The 17,121-nt window shown below is 38.4% G+C and overlaps 1 protein-coding gene across 1 annotated transcript in view; it reads left to right on the top strand.

Moving 5' to 3' along the window:
- The window catches only part of CSMD1 (CUB and Sushi multiple domains 1), a 2,270,760-nt gene that overhangs the window by 607,902 nt on the left and 1,645,737 nt on the right, over positions 1-17,121 (top strand). The window contains exon 3 of the mRNA XM_090033387.1: positions 1,615-1,727. Coding sequence (XP_089889513.1) covers positions 1,615-1,727 — 113 coding nt within the window. The remainder of the gene's footprint in view (positions 1-1,614; positions 1,728-17,121) is intronic.

Genomic DNA, 17,121 nt, shown 5'->3' with positions numbered 1-17,121 from the left:
TGCAGTAGTCTAACCTTGAGGTTATGAAGGCATGAATGATAGTGACCAGATCAGATTCTGAAAGAACTTTCTCACCAGATGGAGTTGCTAAAAAGTGCTCCTAGCCACAATCACCACTTGCAGATCTAGGAACCCCTCTAAGTTGTGAACCTGAGTGACAAGGGAAGGCTGAACCCAATCTCTGATAGGTGCCCCAGTACAATCCACCATCTACCCACCATCATCATTTCTATTCTATATAGATTCAGTTTTAATTGGTTCATCCACATCCAGTCCCTAGTTGCAGAAAGGCACTAGGACTGAGATTGAAGGGCTGGGTTCCACAGTAGAACAGGTAGAGCTGATGTCATCTGCAAATTGATGGCACCTTTCTCTAAATCTCTTCACAATCTGACCCATTGACTTTATATACACATTGAACAGGAAAGGTGACAAGATAGAATCTGTGGGTATGCCACAGGAAAATATGAAATTCAGCCAGTGTCAACAAAATAGTATATTATTCTTCTCCAAGAACATTTAAGGGCAAAAGTATACCTATCACCTTGAAATGTTTAGAGAACAAAAAGGAAAGAATCTGCTAATCATTATCATGTCCCACTGTTAGTGTTTTAGGAATTTGTACATGTGCTCTGCAGGGCGGTGGTGGAGTTTAATCAGAGCAGTTCCAAGAGCAACTCTAATTAAAGTGCCAAAAGTGTCATGTGTATCAGCGTCCCCATGCTGAAAAATGGCACTGGGGGTGCTTTAACTAAACCTCATCAAACAAACTTTAGTTAAAGCAACCTGCCACCATTTTTTAGCACATGTATGCTGACACATGTGACACAGGAGTCTGCTGGAGCATGGTAGCTACCATGCTTCAGGAGACTTGATTAATCGAGCATGTCAGAGCAGCCTTGCTGCATATGTACAGGCACCCTTAGAGTCTATGCCTGCTACTGCTCACTGTCTTGGGGGTTTGGAGTTTAGTGTTGTCATTTTCTGTATCATAATCTGGAGTTTATGTAAGAAGGAACTCCCAATCCATTTGAAGATTTTGCTGGGTTTTAGTCTTTCTGCTCACCAGACAACCACAGAAAATAAATTTACAACCATTTTCTTCCTTTAGCCTAAGGCCTTCGCTCTAACCACAGCAGCATAACTACAGTCTTTAATGTAGGGAACAATATGGACAACACAAAGTGAATTTGGCCATGGGGATTAATGAATTTTTCAAGGTATGGAGGTGAGAACAGAGAATCATTTAGGAAAGATACAAAATCTGTTTGAAGATGTTGGGGAAAAGGGAGGGAGGGATGTAAAATTCTTAATCTTTAAAAAGCTGTAAGTAGAATTTATTTTTCTACCCATGTATGTTTAAGAATCTGAGGGTCAAACAAGGTCTAGCCAAATCATCATGTTATATATTAGTACATGCAAGAAGTGTTTGGAGGTAGTACAGCAATGGCAAAATGCAAAATGATAGCCTTTCAGATAGATGGCTGTTTCATTTGATATTCTGCAGCTTACCATTTGACATGGTACACACATTGTATACTTTTGATGTCTATGATTACCCCACACTACACATTATATTTATTTTATTATTTATGTATTTTTTTTATTCTGCAGGTTGTCTGGATTTCAGCTGCCTTCATCGATTGTGAGCACAGGGTCTATCCTCACCCTTTGTTTTACTACAGATTTTGCTGTTAGTGCTCAAGGTTTCAAAGCGATTTATGAAGGTAAGATATGCTTGTTTTTTTCCTGTAAATTAAACGGAGAGTTATGGCAAATCCTCATGTTGCTTGGATTCTGTATGTAAGTTTTGAACTGTCAAGTGAACCTCAATTTCCACTGTTTAGTGTTTAGTGCAAGCATGAAATAGTCTTTCTCTTTCTTATACTCTTATATTTATGAGTAACTGAGGTACTTTGTATTTTCAGTATCTTTTTATTTTGAAATTTTGCTCATAATAAATAATTCAAGATTTTTTCTTGAATGTGTTACTAGTTTTAGATAAGTTTCCAAAAGTGGGTTTTGAATTGCATCAAGTGTTAGCATTTCTTGAAAAAGTTATATTTGGAAATGTATTTTAACATTGTCTGGTTTGTGGGGAGAAGAGGGTAAATCAGTTGAATACTAACTGGTCTTGCAAATTTGTATGAGGATGATTTGGCTACATGACAAAAGTAAGATAATGAGTCAGTATGAAATATGGTAAACAAAATTTGAGAATCTCGTAAGATCAAGGATTCTAGGTCTTCTATTATTTACTTTATTCTAATTATTATTATTTTAAAATGGGAGCAGTACTTTCTCCATAATTGTTTTGAATTATACAGAATTCCCCTCTTTGTATCTCTGAATTTTCCATTTGTTTATGGTATGAAAGGTACAAAGTAAATTGCTTTAAATCCTGACTTGAATTTTTAGGTGAATTTTGAGTGCCTATGATTCTTTCAGGGGCTTTTTTAAAAAAAAGAACTGGAGAAATGTCAGTCTCTACAAAGTTAAGGTTACAAGAAACTCAAGCTTTGGTCCCCTTTTACTTAACTGCCTTTACCAAGCAGTTTAGTTATCAGAAAAAGGAGTCTATTTCAGAAAAATTGGGGACAGTTGGATTATTTATCAACTGTACTACATTTGATGCCCACTAACAGCAATGTGTCCATGTCTTGATGATTTGTAGCTCCTAAACAGCTGTTGCTGTTATTGGGCGTATCATCTGAAAGTATTGACATGCTAGGAAAAATGTTCCCAGGGGAAATATTGTTGATAAGCAGTTGCTGCTGTATTGCAAGAAAGTGAGGTGAGTAGGAGGGCAAATCTAGTATGAGAAGTTTGTAGTTTTTATCTTTCCTCTATGTAAAAAATTATATCTCAGAATTTTTTTGACCTTGGAATTCCATATTTGTTATAGTCTGGAAAGTTTTATGGAACACTTTTTTTTCTTGCATAACACATGCTGCCAGATATGATATGCAGCTTCTTTGGGGAAGGCAGAAGAAAGAGGAAATTATTTTATCAGAATCTTAAGTTGCTGCAGCAAGTGGTTTAAAGTGGTTGAATACTAGCTGATACAGGAAGGGTAAAGTTACTTGCTTTGTAGATATAAATTCAGAATCATAGCCCTAACCCTGTCAGAACCATTGCCAAATTGACAGCAGCTTTTGGGGACCGGGTTAAAATTAACTGTGACCTTGAAGAGTGCATTCCACTGGGCTGGGAGAAAATTGGATCTCATTGCAGACTTACTATAGCATCACAGTGCTTCAAGTCTAGTGCAGAATTAATCTTCCCTGCTTTAGAGTCACACCACAATTATATAAAGTTCTGGTTTGGCCGGGGGAAAGTGTATGTAGTATGGAAGTAAATATGGTAGAGCAGTGGGTAAAAATTTTTGAAGTGCCTACGTCCATTGGGTATCTAAATTATTTCAACAATTTCGAAAGTATAATTACTCCTGGAACATTTATCCTATGCATTTCTGCCTAGTCCCTGATGGGCTTTATTACTGACTGGCACTATTTCATTAATAATAAATGATTTTCCATATCAGATTGGTATTTTTGGTGTTCACTCAGGCTGAGACTCAGGGCATAAGCATGAATGAAGACAAGAGGCTAAGGAGCACTGGCATAGATGAGATAACATCAGTTACCAGTATTATAATAACTATGTTATATCAGCCTTTTCTAATTTGATTGGACAAGCCTACTGAGTTGTCCAGTCATCTACAGTAGCACTCCTTCCATAGCAGTCTCCAGTAAAGAGGTGCCACTGTTAATTGATAGTAAGAAACTCTGGAGATAGAGAGAGAAAAAAGATATCAGTACCACTGTACAGTCTTCATTGGCTGTATTTCTAGGTGAATAAAATGGAAGCATCAAAACCTGCCAGAAGCTGCACTATGATGCTGCAGCTTGGAGCTGATCTTTTCATACCCTGTGCCTCCCTTCCTTTCCAGCAACAGCACACAGCAGCCTATCTCATCCTTTTATGCTAAATGAGCTGTCTGCTTTTTCTATTGAGACTCAGAGTCAAGAATTCAAAGGAACTTCTCTTGACTGTCTGCTAGGAACACATGCACAGAGCCACAGGCTGTAATATAATGACACTTCTTGGTGGCCTACTTTCTTGTAAAACCCCAGCAGGAAGGGCTGTAATTAACCTTGACATAGACGGTGCCACTCCCTGGTAAAATGACATTTTAGTTCTTCAGATTTAGTGCTGTAAATCTGGCATTGTTCATGGGTATTAAATTCAGCTCAAAATTTAGGGAGAAAGAATCATCTTAGACAAAAAGTGACTGCTACTTTCCAGTACAATAAGCTGCAAACTATGTCTGTGGCAAGAACCATACAGCAGTAGCTGGGGGAATTGTATATATTGACAATGAGTTGCTTCATTGGGTTTTCTAGGGTAGTTTAAATTCCTGCTAAAACAGTGCTGACTGTCATATTTTCAGGCCCTGAGAGTTAAAAAAATGATATTTAGAAATCATAAAATGTGAAGTAACTCTTTCTAATGTTGGTTGGACAAGAAAAATACCAGAAAAGATCATTATTTTAAATGATACTGGAGGGAAAATCCCTTTTGGAGAAATCCAGCAATAGTTATCCTGCAGATTTCAAAGATAACAAATAGGTCTCGATAACAGTCTTGAAGGCAGAAAGAATCAGTTTTGCCTTACTGAACTCACAGGCATAGTTCTTCCAGGTTTATGGTGTTTTAACTAAGAAATTTCGCAATGGAATTGATAGGGTCTGATGAATCCATAGATCAGCAGTTGTGAAGTGACAGGGTAGAGGAATTTGTTTCTATGAATGTTCCACGTTCTTGGAGGCTTCTTATTGTGCAACTGCATAGCTAGCAGTATTTCCTGCCTTGCAACTAGCCAAACTTTCTTCTGAATAGTATATGTCATTTGATGTAAGATCTAAATTTTATTCTCATGAAATGAAAAAAAACTTACAATGGATCATTTGAATATAAATACATAAATAACAGAACTATTTTAAATATGATCAGGAAGAAAATTTGGTGTTACAACATGGATTATAATCAATGTTTATATCAGATCAAATTATCTGCTGTGCTCAGTTTCCATTTTCGAAAATAGAGGTGATGTTTCCATGAAATTATTCCATTCTTTGACTGTGTGCTAATCTAACCTGTACCATGTGACAGTGTTCTCCAAGGACACAGCCTTTGATGAAGGCTACTTTAAAGTATAGGGTATGTACAATTTTATTATATTTACTTCTAATTGATGCTAGTGAGTATATAATGTGCGGTCATAACTGGGCATGTTGAATACAGAACTGTACATTTATAAGTGTATGTTAAGGCTTAAGTGTATTAACAATGACACTACTGATATTAAACACCAGTGTTCATAGGATACGAAGACTGCATATTCATATTTATCTGATTTTGTCTATCACCTAGACCCCTTGTGAATCTCAGACTGTTTCTCATGAGTCAATCCCACTGAATAAAATCTTTACTTAAGTAAATTTGACTTCCCTGGCAAAAGGCATCTAAAACTGCTAACAAGAGAGCTGAGTGGTCAGGCAGCTACAACTCATTTGTTGTTTTCTGCTAAGACATGGTTTATCATGGACTGGACTGGGCAGGGGGCTGGACTCGATGATCTCCCGAGGTCCCTTCCAGCCCTGATGTCTATGAAATCACACAAGATTGCAAAAGTATGTCTTACTGTATGAGATTTCTTTCTTCTTAGTATCTTTTAAATAATAGTAAATATGATAAAAGAGATAAATAAGATAGTAAAACATTTACAGTCAACACTTGAACACTTCAATATTCTGGTATGGACAGTAATTTTAAATTGGTACTTCTTTTCCAGAATTATCACTGAATGTGTAGACCTCCCATCAAAGGTTTGGGTTCAAAATATGGAAAAAACAGTAACAGTGATACCATTGATAGTAAATACCAATATTCATAGTATGAAGATTTCATATTCATATTTATGTAATTTTCTTTACCTGCAGTCATTAGACCCCCCACCATGAAGATGAGATGCTGTTTCTCATAAATCAGTTGCACTGAGTGAAGTCTGTATGTACTTAAATAAAACTGCCTCCCTGCAAATGTAAAGATTCAAAAGTGATAAACACTTATTGTAAATTACTTGAGCCAATGTGAAAAAGCCTATTTGCATATTTGTTTGTTGACATTTTGCAACTACTGCACCTTATGTCCCTAAATTGAACCCAAGTGTATCAGGAGGCTCGGTGCTCCTACTATTTTAAGAGAAGGCAGGTGGCATGAGAAGGAACCTGCAGGTGTGGCAGGGGCCAGTTAGTCACCAGACCAGAAGGGTGGTGGGTCAAAGGTGAAAGAGTACCACAGCTGTAAACTAGTAGAGCCATGAGTCTCAGTTAGCCCAGAGAGTAGGGCCAAAGCCTGGGGGTCACAGCTGGAGACTGAGGGAGCCAGGGAGCCCTTAGCCCAGGAGAGGCGAGCTCTGGGGCTGGAAGCCTATAGTCTAGGAGGGGCATTTGTCAGCAGGGCCAGTGGACTTGTGTCTTGAGAGGGGTGTTAGGAACACCAGAGAGAGAGAGTGCAGAATAAGTAATACCTGTGAGGCATGGACATGAGTATTAAGGAGAATGGAGCCCATATAATTAGCCATTAAGGTAGAGAGCAGAGACACTTGAGTTCAGTAACACGAGATCACGTTTGGTAAGCCCTGGGGCAGCCTCCATTTTACTAAAAGATAATAACATCAAGGCATGGCAAATGTAGAGATGGGGAGATTGCCCAAAGAGAGAGCCAGCTGACAAGGGTTGAGGAAGGGCCTAGGGGCATGATAGACAACCTTAGAGTTGAACATGGTTACACCAAGACTTAACTAAAATCTAGACGAGTATATTTTGATAAGGAAGTACCTTTGTGTTTGTGGACCATTGTTTTCATAACAATTTTGAGGTAGCAGGTTTGTGTAATGGTAGTCAAGTAACCCCATTCTTCCCCCACCCCCTCGCTCACTTGTGACTTGGCTAAATGAGTTCAGATAAGTCATTTAACTTGACCAATGTCTCTCTCAAATTCCTTCCCCAACATAGTCCACAATTTAGAAAGTACTATAAAGAGTGGAGATGGAAGTAAAAATTCTAGATATGATTAAAGAATATAGGTATAATTATTTATTTAGCATTAAAAACTATTAATGAAAGGAAAATGAGCCATATACCTAGTACATCTATAGAAAGGTGGAAAAAATAATGGAATGTTTTTAATAGTGAATGTTTAATACCATAATGTTTTCCAGTAGCACAATCTCTATATACTAATCTAATCCGTTCTTGCCAGTTCTTGAGATAATCCAAATTACATTCACTACAGAGAATCAATGAGAAAAAGGAATTCTTAATTTAAAGTACACAGTTTTCAACACTGTAAGACAAAACACTGTGTGTTCTGTTTACATTATGCTACACTTCCTTCTGCCACTAAACAGTCGATATCAGAATGAGGATCGTTAAACCACCTCAGTTAGATTCCAGATGCATATTTCCATGGAAAGTTGATGGAAAGTACTTTAAATCAACAAAAAGTCATGGGCACTGCATTTGGTACTTACTGGTAGCTTCTTTTGACCTCTACTTTGCTGTAATTAGTTTTCTTTGGCATCATCCCTTCCCCTACTTCCCTTAGGGCAAACACTTTTTCTTCTTTTTTATCTTGGTCTTTGAGCTCTTAAAGCTTTCTGCTCATACCCAGCATTAACATTTATATAAGCAGTCACCTCATTCTGTCTTACGTACCTGCCCTGCAGCTGCTGCTGCTGTTGCTGCTGCTTCATTTTTTAAATCCCTTTCAGCATCAACAGCAGAAAGTAGCATGGTACATTTGCATGGTGTAATGTCTTTGACAAATTTTATTTCTTCATGTATTACCTCCACCCCTGAACAGATATATTTTTGTTTTTTCCCCCTTTTATCCTGTGGTACAACACTGCCGCTTCTTTGATGAATCAGAGTATCCATAAAAAGTTTTAGTTTCAATTTGTTTCCTCAGCCCACTATAAGTTTTTGTACATAAATATCTCTTAGAGACTAAACTATTTTAAAAGGTCTGGCATGAGCTCCATGAAGATAATAAACTTCACTCTCAGTTAAGACCATTTTAGAGATGCTTGGTCAACAGAGCAAGTGTTTCAATTCTGGGGTGCACTCTATACCTTTGTGCACCTATACACATGATCCAAGGTGGTGTTTCTAATTGAAACACCCACAGCATCTTGTATATTCAGTGTCCCGTAGTTTAAAATCGATTCTGAATACATGAGATTCTGCAGCACACTGGAGTGTTGTGATTAGAGCAGGTTCTAATCAGAATGTCAGAGCATGTGGAAAAGTACATTTTCTCAGTTCATAGATTCATAGATTCATAGATGTAGGGTCACAAGGGACCTTCTGGATCTTCTAGTCCAACCCCCTGCCCTGGGCAGGAGAGAAAACCGGGCTCAAGTGACACCAGCCAGGTAAACACTGAACCTCCTCTTAAAGAACCCCAGGGTAAGAGCCAGCAGCACTTCTCTTGGAAGTTGGTTCCAGATCCTAACCGCCCTGACTGTGAAGTAGTGCCTTCTAATGTCTAGTCTAAACCTACTCTCTAACAACTTGTGGCTGTTATTCCTTGTTATTTGGGAGGCGCTCAGGGGAACAAGGTCTCTTCCAATCCCTGCTGGTCCCCCCTAGTAAGTTGATAGACAGCCACCAGGTCCCCTTTCAGCCTTCTCTTGTGAAGGCTGAACAGGTTCAGGTCCCATAGCCTGTCTTCGTAGGGTCTGCCCTGCTGTCCCCGGATCATGTGGGTGGCCCTCCTCTGAACCCTCTCAATACTGTCCACATCCCTCCTGAAGTGTGGCGCCCAGAACTGAATGAGGTACTCCAGCTGCAGCCTGACCGGTGTCTCATAAAGGGGGAGGATCACCTCTTTGGCCCTGCTTGTGATGAATCTGTGGATGCATGACAAGGTACGGTTAGCCTTACTGACCATAGTTGCTCCTATAAGCATATTTTCCAAGTGAAAGACCTACCAACCGTGGCAACATGTAGGGGGTACATGTGCACCCCCTGATGGGCAGCATTCCCTGCTTAGATGATGGGCAGAGGGACAGGTTGGAGCTCAGTGCCCCCACCCCCTGAGAGCACCAGCCAGTGAGTGGGGATGCTAGGAGAATTGCCTGTGGCACTTCTGGGTGTACCCCTGACACTTCCGTGTGTGTGTGACCAGCGGGGGGAACGCCCCCCCCCTTCTGGTCAGCATGATCGGCTGCAGGGTGACCCCTTCACCCCAGTCGCTGACTGCCCATTGGGGCAAGTGCCTCCTTGACTCAGGAGGCACCAGTCACCCATGCCTACTGAAACAGTCTTCTGAGAATGAAGAACCAGTTGTGACCACATAAACATGAGTGCCATCACTAGGTTAATCAACGATATTACTTTCAGTAGTTCTAACTAAATTTGGCCTCTGACAAGGAATACTATTTTAGAACTAGGACACGCTAGTAAATAGGGTTACCCATTGTTCAAACCAGAGGTTGTTTTTGCATAGGAATGCTGCAAGCAAATGGGACAAGCTTAAAACCTTTACTGTTTTATTTAAACTTAGGCTTACCATTTTAAGTAGGTTCACTTAACCTAGGCATCCCCAAAATATTGCCTAGAGCCCACTGTGTCCTTGACAACTGCTGTTGTTGTCCAGACAGTCAGACCTCTCCCACCCCAGTCAGAATTTCTCTCCTCTTAAGTAATATGTACTGTTTTTATCCATTCCAAAGCCATTTTGTTCAGAGGTCATGCCTGGAGATCTCCAGGGATTTTCAGAAGGGCATCTGAACCTGACCAGACTGGTTTATGTATTTCTCCAAAGGGTGTTGGAGAGACTCTTCTCATAGTGGATTCCTGAAATTGTTCCTTTGAGCATCAGGCAATAGAATGCTGCCTAAAGCCTTTGTTTCTGGAGTCCTGAAAGATTTAACCTTTAGCTGTACCAAATCCACAGAGATAGAGAGAGATAATGTTTATAAAAGTGGATACAAATACATATAATTCCCATGTCCATCACAGTGAGTCTCTAGAGAACAGAACAATGTGGTTCTATCCTTCTTCCCATTTATAGATTCATAGCAGAAACTATTTTTATCAAGTTTTTCCTTGTTATTGATAAGTAGATATGAAGTCAAAATAAAATTTACTTAGTATAGTTTGTAAATTTTGTATTACAGCTGCATACCTTAGCTAGCAGTTTTGTCATAGACTGTTAATGTATTTGACAATAGCATCTAGTGTTAATGGAACAGATCAGTTGCTTTTCTCTGTTTCATTAAATATTTGTCTCACACTATTCTGATAGTCTGTTTAATGTTCTTTTCAAACCGGGTTCTTCATTAAAGGTTTAAACCATGACTATTTTTTTTAGCTTATTTTTAATGAACGTAAAGCATGAAATCCTTTTAGGCTGAACTTTAGAGATATATTGCTTTTTGATACAGAAGTAACTGATTTCTTGGTGTAATTTTGAATATTGTTTTCTCTTGTTAACTTATTAATACATAAAGTTAAAAAAATCCTTATGGAACTCTTGTTGTCCCCCTTTTTCTTGAAAGTAAAATCTATTTGTAAAGAAAAACAGAATGAAGTATTGCTGACCTAATTATGATTTACTGTCCACAATAATATGCTAACAGGAAATTAAGAGCAAACTACTATTCCAGTGGCCAAAGTACAATGTTAGGTGCCAAAAAGCAGGGGATCATCTGGGAAGAAGTGAACAGTAGTCATGATGTCTTTGTTCTACAGCAACATCTGCCAGCTAGCAATAATTTAGGCTCCAAGAAAACTCACTTCAACTCTGTAAACCAGAACATAATTGTGTTTGAAAGTAAGAAGCATACAGTAAAAGATTACCTATGAAAAAATTGCCTTCCCCAAAACACCAGTAAAAATAAACTTATGTTCTCTTCAATACGCAATTAAATAAAAATGCCTTGCAGCATAATCTGAAGCTTGTCAAACCTAGTCAGGAATTATGTAGTGGCCCAGAGATGGGTAAGGTTCTTTGGGTAGATGTGATATCTTTTATTAGAACAATTAAATAGTTGGAAAAAATGTTCTTTGCAAGCTTTGGGGCACATATGCCCTTCTTCAGGCATTACTAAATGATTGCTTAGTAACTGCATTACTATGCAGACCCAGTGGCACACAAGTCATTTCCGACCCTACTGCACAGTAGCAATGAGCTCATTGCTACTGTGTAGTAGCATTGGCATCATGGTCCATGCCAGCTGAGAGTACATCACCCCAGCTCATCACTATGGCAATGTAATATCTCATGTAAATGCACCCACTGACTCTGAAGGACTTGGTAGTGCTAAGAATGTTTGGTCCTTGGTTACTTTGTACTCAGTGTCTCCTCCCAGTGACTGGCTGCAAAAACCAATCAAAATTCCTGGGACCTCAAGGATGTTTCAACCTCGAGAGAGAGAGAAAATCAAGGACCAACATAAATGGTACTTAATTTCCAAAATGGAAAGGCATACATAAAAAGAAGGACAAGGACAGAAATAATGAAATACCACAATAATGAAAAAAAGCCCACAAACTAATCAATATGATGAGACAGCTCCTATCCCACCAAAATCTCCCTGCAGACTTTGCTGGGTGTGCCACTTGAGCTTAATGTGGGAGATTTCTTTCTTTCCTTAGGTGGCTGACAGTTCTCCCATTAGCTAGTTAAATATCCCCCTGGCTAGACCTCTCAGGTAAAGTTTACTGTCAATTCTCATAGAAGATGCCAAATTTTAGGAATTAGTTTTGCCCTTGTGGTGCTGAGAATTCCGTGCTGCTCTCAGGCCTTTATACTGGGAGGATCCAAATGGTGGATTTTCATCCATGGGAGACAGAAACATGACCTTTCCCAAACTCAGCTAACATGACCCATTCATGTGGAGGCTCTCCAGGGCCTGCAGTTAGTTATCAAACTGTGCCAGTCAGAGTCATCATCCAGCTTCTGCCTACTCTGTGTTCCTTCAGCACAGATGAGGCAAGCAGTCTCAGCTGCAGCTACAGTCCCTGACTCCTCTGTTAAAGACCTGCAATCTAATCTCCAAACTTACATATTTAATTAAACCTTTCATTTCAGGCTTTCTTCCTGTATTTCAACTTACGTCTCTTTATTTATCAGCCTGATTGTCATGGGCAAGAACCTTCTCTTACTACCTGCCTTTTTATTTGGACATCATCAGGGTGACAAGAATCTAGTTAGATTCTCTTTTTTGCAGCACAGACAAAATAAAGCAAAGATTTTTAAGTCTTGTTAGTTTCCAGTTGTGGTTATCACAAGCATAGCTCTCCATTTGAAACTTGCCATTAAAATCCAGTTAGTCCAGTTTCATGTCATTTCCTCTCTTTTATCTCCTATTATGCATTCTAGTAAGTATGTATTTAAGTAAGATGAAAGAATTTCCAATTTAAAAAATAGGTTAGAAGAATTTGTTACCCTTAAAATCAGTCCTTATTCAAAGTGTCCAAAGTGAGTTATCACAGCAATTTCTTAATATGAACCCAAATTAAGGCATGCAGCAGGAGCAGGCATTCCTGGGACAGCAACATGTCACATGTGTGCATAGATGTGGGATAAAGAAACGAGAGCAGTCTCAGCAGTCTTCTCTTTTTAGTGGTTGCATCCTTTATCTTAAGAGTTCCTTTCCTTTTCTTTGTATTTTACCCACTTCCATCAAACCTGAAAAGTATTACCTTCTTTCAGCACTTTCAGAAACAAACACTCGGTTTGTTTTATTTTTTATTTTATTTTATGTGTTTATTTTAACTTGTCCATTCTAGGAACATACACTTTGAAAGGACTCTGTGCTCCAATATACTGTGTGCCATAAATGCACAAATACATTTAGGGATTTCAAAGTACTGTGCAAAACAGTGAAATCTCACAGCAATTTTTGTGAATGAATGGGTTTGATTTGCACAGGTAATTGGGTGTTTTTAACTTAATCTCACATCAATTTGTACCTGTGGAGTTTCGGTGAGTGTTAGATTTGAATTAAACAAAGTAACTTGTAAACTCATAGACTCAGAGAAAATAGAAGGTGGTTTGAAGAAGACTTGTGGAGATCCTACCCCAAGCCTCAGTTGACCTAAGCTAGTCCGGACAGAAATGTCTCAAACCTGTTGTTAACCCTCCTTCCTCCCTGATGTAATTTGTTCAAGTGCTAATCTATCCTTTCAGTTAGTTGGGAGGGGTTGGGGGGTGAGAGCTGTGTCATTTCCCCCTCCTCCCCCCCGCAAGAGCTAGTTGCAATTTAAGCCCATTCTTACTTCCCTGTTACTGCTGGTCATGGAAAGTAGTTTGTACTTTTCTCTTTGTACTACCTTTCTATACATTTTTGAAGGCTATTATCATGTCTCCCTTCATTGTCTCCTCTAGAGTATACGAACCCAATCCATTCAATATTTTTAATCTTTTATCTGTATCTAGTTCATATTTTTATGACTTTTAGTCATTGTCATAGTTCTTCTCTGGATTCTATATTTTTCTTGAACTGTATTGCCTAGAATGGGGCACAATACTCCAGCTAAGGTTTTACTAGCGATAATCAGACTAGAAGGATGTTTCACATGCTGAGCACTTCTTTATAGAGTACAGCCTAATTTTTTTGTAATGGTTTAAAATTGACTTAATTTGCATTGGGTTGCTGAGTTAAGAACAAGCTACTCAACTGTTTGCTGTGGCTTTTACTTTGGCGGGAGTGGGAGGGGATGTTCTCCAGTCTGTTGGGTTTATGAGTGGTCCTGCTAAGTTAATTGGAAGACTGACGTCTTTGGAAAGGAAAGCCCAGTGAAGGAGCTGAATCACATCCAATATCCCCTTACAACCTGCAGCATAGGGCTGTGGCTGGGTGCCCAGGGAAAAAGCAAGTGGAGACTTGGGGTTCACAGCTGTGAACATGTGCCCTCCGCAAGCCCAAGCCCAACCCCAGGCCCTCAATAGCTGATACCCAGGGTTGTTGTCTGCTATCATCACCTCCTAGTTATGCCACCGCTTGCAGCTGTTTGCTGTTGGTATATATAACCCTGGCTAATTCACAAACCTTCATGTTCTCAGTGGACTAAGGAACTAACCCTGTGAAAAATCTGGGTTCTACTTTGTATCTAATAATGATAGTTGTTAATTTTTTTAACAGTATGGTGTGGCTGGCTAAAGTTTAGTTTGTAGGGCCTGTAGTGGACCACATCTTTCTACAGAATTGTTGCCTAGCTGGTCATTCTCTAATCTTCATTTACATAATGTACCCTTTACTTTGCTCTTAATGTTGTTCTGTTTATTTCAGACCATTTCTTCAATTGATCCAGGAAATTTTGAATTCTTTACCAGTCTATCAAAGTGTTTGTAACTCTTTCAGTGTGGTATTATCTATATATTCAATAAATATATTCAGCCAAAAATACTTCAAGCTTCATATGCTTTTCAATCTATAAGAAAAAAAAAACTAGAAAAGAAAATGCTGACCTTGCATTTCTCCCCACCCCTCACCAAACCCCTGATGTTCATCAAGGCCTAGAGATATTCTTTTGTATGTATAGTGACAGGAGAAATTGATTGTTGCTAATATCTTACATGGATGGCTTTTCTCATACTCCTTAAAAGCAAAGGGCTGACTTGCTCATCAACCTTCCATGTGTGCTGACTAGCAATTTAAACCCAGTTTCCTATTCCCAAATGCCATTAGATAAGTGAGCTGAATATATATCCCAATGCTGGAATAGACCACATTTATTGGAAGCTTGCAGATGAAATTTGACTTGGGCATGTTTCAGAGAGCCCGTTGGCCAAGTTGAACTGAGTGTCTGGTATACAAGTCTGAAATTTAGTATGTTTTACCTTGTTTCACCTTTCTAACTACTGTAGTTGGCCGGAAGGCTCCAAGAAAAGTAATTTTGGTTCCAATTTTTAAGCAGAAGGATGGAAAGACTAAATGTATTCCTGCAGCAACACTATGAGTTGGGGTAGAAGCTGTTTGGGTTGTTTAGTTCTCCCCAGCATTACTTTGAAAATATTGTTTTCTGCTATATTTTTGAATCACATTTTCAACAACATGTTAGGAACCCATTTAGAGTTGCTGTTATTGATCATTGCATTTTGCTTAAAAATATTTGAAATAAATTAATTTACCAAGAATATATTTTCTTTTATTAAGAAACTCCCAGGTAATCTCATACACTGAACCACCATTTATGGAATTCTTACTATTTTAGGATGATAATGTAGCTGTTGAGTGGAGACTACATCCATAATTAGAGCTCTATCAATTTTGCTTGCCTGTAAATAAGTATTACTTTTAGGTAGCTAGCTGTAGATATTCTGGCTGATTAAGGAAAATATAACTATCTTTTCTATGTAGTAATATATTAAATTATACACATAGTGCTTTTCATCTTATCTTTCCTTGTCTCATTCTAGTCTTTAATAGATCTTAAATTTCTTAGCATTGCTTTCAGTTATTCATATTTTCCTTAAATTAAGGTGCCTTACATTTACATAACCTTTTATGTTTTTCTTGATTAATAAGGCTAATAATAAACTATACATCTGAAATGTTGCAGTAACAATATGCATCAAAACTATTAGGTATAACTTTGATTGAGGGATTAAGGTATTTTGGTTTTATCTGCTTAAGAATCCTGAAATCACAAGTGTAAGATTTTTTTTACTATGCATATCCTATAAAAATATGTTTTTAAAATCTAGTTACTTTACCCATGATTTGCCACCAGCAACCTTTTATATTAACTTGGTGCATGAAGTGAAGAAAGTATAACTTAACAGCAAACACTTTCGTGCTTTGCTTTTAATTCTTGTAGTTTTCGAGCTGTGTGACTTTTAAGTGACCATATAATGCATATTTGAACATGCAGGTGTTCAAATAATGCATAATTGAACACCTTATTTACATGATTGAGCAGTTACTCACCTGCATAGTCCTTCTATATTTACTGGAACTACATATGCAAGAACCTCTTCACTAGTAAGTGTATCTCATCGCAGTCTGGTTCTCAACCTTCTCCACTTTCCCTGTGATGTAGTCAATTTTCCTATCCCTGTAATTTTTATTCTAATTGAAGGCCAATATTGGACATAATGAATAGCTATTATATTAAAGGCCAAAGTCCTAGCTCCAAAGGAATGGTTGGTTTTACCAAGCTTTGGATTAGTTCCTATATACAATTGTGATAAATGCAGTTGTGATGTTAGGGGCTCCTCCTCCTTTAGCTATTCTGTAGAGCTCCATGTAAATCTTTCTGTTACATATGTAACAGGTAATTGAGAGCCTTCAGGGTAGTTTACAGAAAAAAATTCTTAAGATGCCGATTTGAAAATTCTAGCCATAAGTTAAAACCAGCAGACATTATAGAATGTCTTTAATTATCTGAAAGGCTGCTGTGAAGAAGGTATAGAAAAACTGTTTTCCTTTACCACAGGGAGTAGGCTATGAGTCACTGGGTTTAAACTACAGCAGAGCAGAAATAGATTAAATACAAAAAAACAAGTCCTAACTGTTTTCTAACTGTAAGAATGGTAGTACGTTGCAAAAGGTGCTTAGGGATGTTGTAGAATGTCTTTGATTAGAGATTTTTAAGGAGAAAGTATATGAGAACACTTATTTGGCATGGTCTGGGAAGAATGAATCCTACATCTGCAAAGGGGTTGGGGTAGATGACTTCGAAATCCCTTTTAAACCTATCCATTCATAAACAAACACATTTTTAAAAATTAAGGTCAGGGTTTTGAGATTTGTTTTCAAATGCTTGTTTTACCATCTAAGTGAAATTTTAAGAAAACGTCAGGACAAGGTGTCTATACACAAGTAGTGAAGCTGCTCCAACTTGCTGCAGTTTACAGCATGTAGGAACAGACACGGTTAATTGTGGCAAGTACTGTGCTCCAGCGAACACCAGCATGTCATGTATCTGTGTCCCTGTGCTGAAAGATGGTGGCGGGTGCTTTACTAAACTAAAGCTCTTTTTAGCTTTAGTTAAAATGCCCCCACTTCCATTTTTTAGCATGGGGATGCCGACACAT

This window comes from Crocodylus siamensis, chromosome 1 (genome assembly GCF_052110815.1).
Source record: "Crocodylus siamensis isolate JL-2025a chromosome 1, ASM5211081v1, whole genome shotgun sequence".
NCBI classification, from domain to species: Eukaryota; Metazoa; Chordata; order Crocodylia; family Crocodylidae; genus Crocodylus; species Crocodylus siamensis.
Note: the sequence above shows the minus strand (reverse complement) of the source record. Positions and strands in the feature narration are given on the sequence as shown.